The sequence below is a fragment of the Ranitomeya imitator genome, chromosome 1 (assembly GCF_032444005.1).
Source record: "Ranitomeya imitator isolate aRanImi1 chromosome 1, aRanImi1.pri, whole genome shotgun sequence".
NCBI lineage: Eukaryota > Metazoa > Chordata > Amphibia > Anura > Dendrobatidae > Ranitomeya > Ranitomeya imitator.
This window is the reverse complement of record NC_091282.1, coordinates 357,214,789-357,223,113: the sequence shown is the minus strand read 5'-3', so window position 1 is coordinate 357,223,113 and position 8,325 is coordinate 357,214,789. Positions and strand designations below refer to the sequence as shown.

The 8,325-nt window shown below is 43.1% G+C and overlaps 1 protein-coding gene across 1 annotated transcript; it reads left to right on the top strand.

The window, feature by feature from the left end:
* Positions 1-3,527: 3,527 nt before the first annotated feature.
* LOC138666393 (olfactory receptor 6B1-like) lies at positions 3,528-4,465 on the top strand. Its single transcript, XM_069754643.1, has one exon. It carries the CDS (start codon positions 3,533-3,535, stop codon positions 4,463-4,465), a length of 933 nt encoding a protein of 310 aa, XP_069610744.1. The 5' UTR covers positions 3,528-3,532.
* The last annotated feature ends 3,860 nt before the right edge of the window (positions 4,466-8,325 follow it).

The window sequence follows — 8,325 nt, the reverse complement described above, 5'->3', positions numbered from 1 at the left end:
TCCTGTCAAACACCTAAAGGGTTAATAAACTTCTTGAATGTGGCTTTGAGAACCTTGAGGGGTGCAGTTTTTAGAATGGTGTCACACTTGGATATTTTCTATCATATAGATCCCTCAAAATGACTTCAAATGAGATGTGGTCCCCAAAATAAAATGGTGTTGTAAAATTGAGAAATTGTTGGTCAACTTTTAACCCTTATAACTCCCTAACAAAAAAAAATTTTGGTTCCAAAATTGTGCTGATGTAAAGTAGACATGTGGGAAATGTTACTTATTAAGTTTGTTGTGTGACATATCTCTGTCATTTAATTGCATAAAAATTCAAATTTGGAAAATTGCGAAATTTTCAAAATTTTTGCCAAATTTCCGTTTTTTTCACAAATAAACGCAGGTAATATCAAAGAAATTTTACCACTATCATGAAGTACAATATGTCTCGAGAAAACAGTAACAGAATCACCGGGATCCGTTCAAGCGTTACAGAGTTATAACCTCATAAAGGGACAGTGGTCAGAATTGTAAAAATTGGCCCGGTCCATAACGTGCAAACCACCCTTGGGGGTAAAGGGGTTAATATAGATATCGGTCTTCAATTCCCTCCCGTCTTTGTATACCAATGTATCCAAAAACTGTATCTGGGTTGTTGAATGGGTAAGAGTAAATTGTAATTCCGGGTATACACTATTGAGCTCCCCCCATAAATCTTCCAGTCCTTTGAGATCACCATCCCATATAACAAAAATATCATCAATGTAGCGACCTATACCCCACGGGGCAGCAGGTTCATCAATGTATGTGTGTTTTTATTTGACATTGGACTTGAGGACATTTTTTGTTTAATGTCTTGTTTTTATTTTTTATTTTGCAGGTTACTATGGGACAGTCGGTGGCTGGATGGGATAAAATCGATAATGGATTATTTATATCCTATAGAATTAATTAATAAATGGATGTTTATTGATATAATCTTTTCCTTCTTTGCCGTCCGACTGTCTCATTGTACTGCTAATGTGTTTTTTTCTTTGTTGTTCCTTCACTCTTTTGCCTGTTTTTTCTTTGTTATTTACTGTATATTGTGGGGGGTCTAGGTTTTTCTTATAATTTTTTTTGTTTATTGGCATAATGTTAATAGAGATGGAGATCTCTGTTATATATATGTGCCCTCTTTAGGTGGGCGGGTGGAGCCTGCGGTGTCTGCGCGTGCGCGTTTTTGCCTTCAGGAGGAGCCCTTATCTCTTTGGGTCTCGTCCGGGCTTTGATGCGCCTGCGCGTCGGCGCAGTAGCTCCCTGCATACCTTGTATGAGGTCGCTTCATAGATTGGGAGGCTGCGCTTGTGCATTAGACTACGGGGGCGGACCGGCACTGCAGTCTTGTGGTGGTGGTTCATCCCAGACATTGCGCGCGTGCGCTCTTCTGCGGTGCCTATATGCTGAGTGGCCGGGAGGTGGCGCATGCTCCCGATGCGTTGGGGGTGGACCTCGGCTGCGGGCATGTGGTGGGGGCTCGCCTTACGTTCTATGCGCCGGCGCTCCCCCATGCCTCTTTAGGCGAACTTTAGTGACCCGGAAGTGATATACAGGTATTGGGATTCTTTAGAATGTAGAGCACTTTAGATTGGGCGGATTTGTGGGATAATATGTACCGGACAGTGTGATAGGGTGTTTTCCCTTTTTGGCGCAATGAACCTGGATTGGACATTGGGACGGTTTTGATACAGCTGATTGGCCGATTGTTCCCATGGTGACGGAGATGCAGGAAGTAGCGGTTCGCCGATCAAGGAAGAATATTTGAAGATCTGTGTATATATATGGTGAAGAGTGGGAGCTTTTATTCATTATATGGGTATATGTTGATAATGTAATTGTATGTGAATTACCGATGTCTGTTTTTTATATGATATTTGTTTATTTGGCTTATGTGGGCGGTATCTGGTGGTGATTGGTGCACTGTGTGGCATCCACACTACTTAAGACAGCCCTCTATGCTGTATTGTATGCTTGACAAAGACCAAGTGGTGGTCGAAACGTTGCTGTACCATGGCTCAATAAAAGCTTATTTTGAAGATTTCTACACCTGGATGGAGCACTGTTCATTATGCATTGGTTGGTCTGGTAATATCCGGGACGGTTCCCTGGATGTCGAACGGGCGCCCCAGTACAAAGAGTGGTGTCAGCTTTTGCCTTTCTTAACAGTAAAAATCCACAGTCAGACCCCCTGATCATTAAGTGGGCCATCTGGTTTTGGAAAACTACCGTTTCTACACTGCAGTATTTTTTGTGTTTTAGTTCCACTTTCTGGGTCCAGTGCTGAGCCTATGCCACTGTTCCCGCAGTTTGCAGTGGTGACATCATGATCTGCAGCCAATAACTGAGCTCAGTAGCTTTGCCTGCGTTGACGGCTCAGCCACTAAGAACTGCTGAGCTCACTGATTGGCTGCATCTGGACCTGGGAAGGGTGGGCAAATGGATTTTTTTTTAACTGCAGTGTGGGGAAAATGGTTTTCTGAAACTGGAAGCCCTTTTAAGTCATGACGAATTCTATCAACATGCTATCACTTAATAAGTTGGGAAAACACCTTTTGATAAACTATATTGTTGAATTACCACAGCAAGGAAGATGAAGATGTCAGAAAAAAGGAGGTAAGGTATCATTGCAGTGACTTAGTAATTGAGAACATCAAACACTTGTACTACATGAATGTTATTTATGCTGGTAAACCCACCCCAAAATGGTGCGCTGTAAAAGGAACAAACAAATATACTTGCTTTTTGGTATATATCACAGTCTAAAAGGGAACCTGTTACCCCGAAAATCGCGGGTGAGGTAATCCCACCGGCATCAGGGGCTTATCTACAGCATTCTGTAATGCTGTAGATAAGCCCCGATGTTACCTGAAAAAGGAGAAAAAGACGTTAGATTATACTCACCCAGGGGCGGTCCCGCTGCTGGTCAGGTCGGATGGGCGTCTCCGGTCCGCTGCGGCGCCTCTCATCTTCATTCCATGACGTCCTCTTCTGATCTTCAGCCACGGCTCCGGCGCAGGCGTACTTTGCTCTGCCTTGTTGAGGGCAGAGGATAGTACTGCAGTGCGCAGGCGCCGGAAACGTCAGAGGCCCGGCGCCTGCGCACTGCAGTACTTTGTCTGCCCTCAACAGGGCAGAGCAAAGTACGCCTGCGCCGGAGCCGTGGCTGAAGATCAGAAGAGGACGTCATGGAATGAAGATGGGAGGCGCCGCAGCGGACCGGAGACGCCCATCCGACCTGACCAGCAGCGGGACCGCCCCTGGGTAAGTATAATATAACGTCTTTTTCTCCTCTTTCAGGTAACATCGGGGGCTTATCTACAGCATTACAGAATGCTATAGATAAGCCCCTGATGCCGGTGGGATTACCTCACCCGCGATTTTCGGGGTGACAGGTTCCCTTTAATATTTTACAAAGTATATGCAATATGCATTTTACTTATTGATATACATTTTCTTAGTAAGAGACCAATATAATTGTGAATTCTTCCAGGAGAAGTCTTTGATTATGGAAAGAAAAGAAAATCTGACAAACCTGATCAGCACCTTTATTATCGTTGGATTCCCCTCCTCTCGTCCTATTCAGATTCTCTTCTTTTTTCTTTTTCTCTTCATGTACATATTGACTACAGTTGAAAACCTTCTTGTCATACTCATTATCTGGAATAGTCGAAAACTCCACAAACCCATGTATTTCTTTCTTGGAAATTTGTCATTCTTGGAGGCATGGTATGTAACAGTCACCGTCCCCAAATTATTATCCATATTCCTCACCGAAAATAAGCAGATTACATTGACGGCCTGCATGACACAACTCTTCTTTTTCCTCTTCTTGGGCTGTACGGAATGTGTCCTCTTAACAGTCATGGCATTTGATCGATACGTAGCTATCTGCAACCCTTTGTATTATGTCACTATTATGAACTGGCATTTTTGCTTTGTTCTGGCATTAGGGACATGGATCACTGGCTTTGTGATATCTATAATTAAGGTTTACTTTATTTCTCAGCTTCATTTTTGTAGGTCAAACTTGGTCAACCACTTTTATTGTGACGTGTCTCCACTACTCAACCTCGCCTGCACAGACATGAAGAAAACTGAAGTTGTAGACTTTATTCTGGCCCTTATCATCCTCTTAGGGCCACTTTTGCTGACTTGCCTTTCCTATATGTGCATTTTAGCAACAATCATTCGAATCCCACACTCCAGTGGGCGTAAAAAAGCTTTTTCCACTTGTGCTTCTCATTTGTTAGTCGTTGTCATCCTTTATTCAACAACGCTTTTCATGTATGCTAGGCCAAGCAAGGCTCAATCGGTAAATTCCAACAAACTGGTGTCTGTTGTCTACACGGTGTTGACACCTTTCCTAAATCCAATCATCTATTGCCTAAGAAACAAGGAAGTGAAGGAGGCCGTCTACAAACTTCTCCCTAAAAACTGAATGGACAATATAATTTCTAATAAATGCTCAAAAACAAATAATGTTTTAGTGTCTTATTTTGACATACAGTGGGGCAAAAAAGTATTTAGTCAGTCAGCAATAGTGCAAGTTCCACCACTTAAAAAGATGAGAGGCGTCTGTAATTTACATCATAGGTAGACCTCAACTATGGGAGACAAACTGAGAAAAAAAAATCCAGAAAATCACATTGTCTGTTTTTTTATCATTTTTTTTGCATATTATGGTGGAAAATAAGTATTTGGTCAGAAACAAACAATCAAAATTTCTGGCTCTCACAGACCTGTAACTTCTTCTTTAAGAGTCTCCTCTTTCCTCCACTCATTACCTGTAGTAATGGCACCTGTTTAAACTTGTTATCAGTATAAAAAGACACCTGTGCACACCCTCAAACAGTCTGACTCCAAACTCCACTATGGTGAAGACCAAAGAGCTGTCAAAGGACACCAGAAACAAAATTGTAGCCCTGCACCAGGCTGGGAAGACTGAATCTGCAATAGCCAACCAGCTTGGAGTGAAGAAATCAACAGTGGGAGCAATAATTAGAAAATGGAAGACATACAAGACCACTAATAATCTCCCTCGATCTGGGGCTCCACGCAAAATCCCACCCTGTGGGGTCAGAATGATCACAAGAACGGTGAGCAAAAATCCCAGAACCACGCGGGGGGACCTAGTGAATGAACTGCAGAGAGCTGGGACCAATGTAACAAGGTCTACCATAAGTAACACGCTACGCCACCATGGACTCAGATCCTTCAGTGCCAGACGTGTCCCACTGCTTAAGCCAGTACATGTCCGGGCCCATCTGAAGTTTGCTAGAGAGCATTTGGATGATCCAGAGGAGTTTTGGGAGAATGTCCTATGGTCTGATGAAACCAAACTGGAACTGTTTGGTAGAAACACAACTTGTCATGTTTGGAGGAAAAAGAATACTGAGTTGCATCCATCAAACACCATACCTACTGTAAAGCATGGTGGTGGAAACATCATGCTTTGGGGCTGTTTCTCTGCAAAGGGGCCAGGACGACTGATCCGGGTACATGAAAGAATGAATGGGGCCATGTATCATGAGATTTTGAGTGCAAACCTCCTTCCATCAGCAAGGGCATTGAAGATGAAACGTGGCTGGGTCTTTCAACATGACAATGATCCAAAGCACACCGCCAGGGCAACGAAGGAGTGGCTTCGTAAGAAGCATTTCAAGGTCCTGGAGTGGATTAGCCAGTCTCCAGATCTCAACCCTATAGAAAACCTTTGGAGGGAGTTGAAAGTCCGTGTTGCCAAGCGAAAAGCCAAAAACATCACTGCTCTAGAGGAGATCTGCATGGGGAATGGGCCAACATACCAACAACAGTGTGTGGCAACCTTGTGAAGACTTACAGAAAACGTTTGACCTCTGTCATTGCCAACAAAGGATATTTTACAAAGTATTGAGATGAAATTTTGTTTCTGACCAAATACTTATTTTCCACCATAATATGCAAATAAAATGTTAAAAAAACAGACAATGTGATTTTCTGGATTTTTTTTTCTCAGTTTGTCTCCCATAGTTGAGGTCTACCTATGATGTAAATTACAGACGCCTCTCATCTTTTTAAGTGGTGGAACTTGCACTATTGCTGACTGACTAAATACTTTTTTGCCCCACTGTACTTTATTAAAGGGGTTGTCTCATTATTCTTAAAAACCCTTGTTGTTCTCGAGAACCGAGGTATTGTTAATTTTATTGTTTACTGTGTCATGCCGGTAACTTGCACGCCTTCTCAGCGCCGTCCTAACTACATTTACCACTCTGTTCCTCCCCCCATCTCACTGAGCTACCTCTTGCAATACTTCCAGCATTGTTTGATTCCTCCTGCTGTCTCCATCTGGCTATAGGGAAGCACGGCCAAACTATGCAGGAATTTAACCCTGCTGTGTACTGCAGAGATTTTCTTCCTTGGCCTATCCCCTGCCAGCAGGGGATATATGAGGAAGCTCTTCCCTAGACATCTTGTCTGAACTTAGGTTCCTAATTCCTGACCGTTTCTTGTTACCTATCTTGATTCATTCCTGTTTTGACTCTCCTGTTACTGACCCAGCTTGTGTACTCATTTTGTCTGACCTCTCTGCTCCTGACCTCGGCTTCATATTTGGAACCTCTGCAGCCTGCCCCAACCTTGGACTTCCTGACCACTTCTCTGCTTATGTCTTCTGTGTTTTGAATTTGTGCCTCTGACCAATAGGTCAGCTGCTGCAGTTCCGAGCACTGCCTTGTAGTGGCACCTGGTGGCTACCCTAATGGCCCAAGCCTATCCTCAACATCAGAGGCTCTAATGAAGACCAGGTAGCCATTTAGTTACTCCCCTCCAGGATAAGCCCGGCCAGTGGCAAAGTGGGTCCACATCCACAATCATCACATACTGCTCAATGCCTGGGTTACCTGCTACCACTTCAGGCCATAAGCAGTGGTGGGCCTCATAGAGAAGCATCACAGAGCTTGCAAGCCTGTAAGGGCTCCTCTGAAGCTGAGCTGAATTGCTGGTCATCGTGCCCCTATACTTCACTGATTCTTGAGAGGCAAAGATGTCTCCACTTGCAGCATCAGATTGAATTGTCAATCAATCAGGAGTACACTGTTCCCCCTGGCAAGCTGTAAGCTGTAAGGCAAGATAGTAGTGCGCAGTAGAAGCAACTCCTTTACTACATTTGTGATAATGCTCCATTCAGAATAATGGGTCAATTAATGCTCTATACAGAATAATGAGCCCCATATAATGCTCCATACAGTATAATAGGCAACAAATAATGCTGCACACAGAATAATGGGCCACATATATTACTCCATACAAAATAATGGGCCCATATATTGCTTCATACAGAATAATGGCAACATATAATGCACCCACTATAATGCTCCATACAGTATAATGTGCCCCATATAATGCTCCATACAGTACAACGGGCTCCATATAATGCTCCATACAGTATAAAGGGTCCCATATATTAACCCATACAGTGTAATGGGTCCCATAAAATGTTCCAGTGACTGCAGTGAGTTCTTTCCTCTGCTTGCTGTATGCTGTGAACCATGTGTCCTCTGCTTGCTTTGTGCATACTTTCTGGCTCTGAACTTAGGGCGGCACTGCTCACCCTTCCTGATTCTGTGCACATGTGGTGCAAGCAAGTTGCAGGATGCAGAGACAAACAGAAGGCAGAGCAAGGGGTTAACCTGATGTAACAATTTAATGGAAGAGAGTGTTCACTCCTTGCAGGGAGGAAAATAAGTAAAGAATGATTAATAAGAATTGTGAAAATTCCAATTAAGGAACTTATCTTGTCCTTTCAGCTTCTCTTCAGCAGGTGATCCCGCAAGGGTTGAGAGCAGATACTACTGATATATATCACTAAATAATTCAGGTAAACTACCTCTTCAAGGGACTCGGTTTATATATAACAACAAAGAACACTCCTCAAATAGATGAATCCTACAAAACAGGAGTAATTGTCCACAAATACTTCATTCCAAAAATAAACAATTTTATTGAAAAACACACAAAATCATCAATACATAAAAAGAGCTTATCATGACAAGGTACAACGAGAGCTTCTGTGTAAAGGACACAAAGCCTTTCCACTAACACGTCACAGGCTGGGTACACAAGCAATAAGGTGCAGTGCACTAAAAAAAATTGCATAGTGCATAAACAGTACACAAAGCGTGTGAAATGTCCCCGAGGGAAAGGAGGCTTAGTAAGGGAGAGTGAAAATCACTCATACTGAATACCTTCGCTCACAACCCTACCCTAACAACAAAAAACAGCGCTATACCAGATGCTGCTTACCCATGGTGCCTGCTA

Coding starts and splice junctions, on each gene's coding strand:
- LOC138666393 (XM_069754643.1), top strand. CDS start 3,533: ATGGAAAGAAAAGAAAATCTGACAAACCTGATCAGCACCTTTATTATC.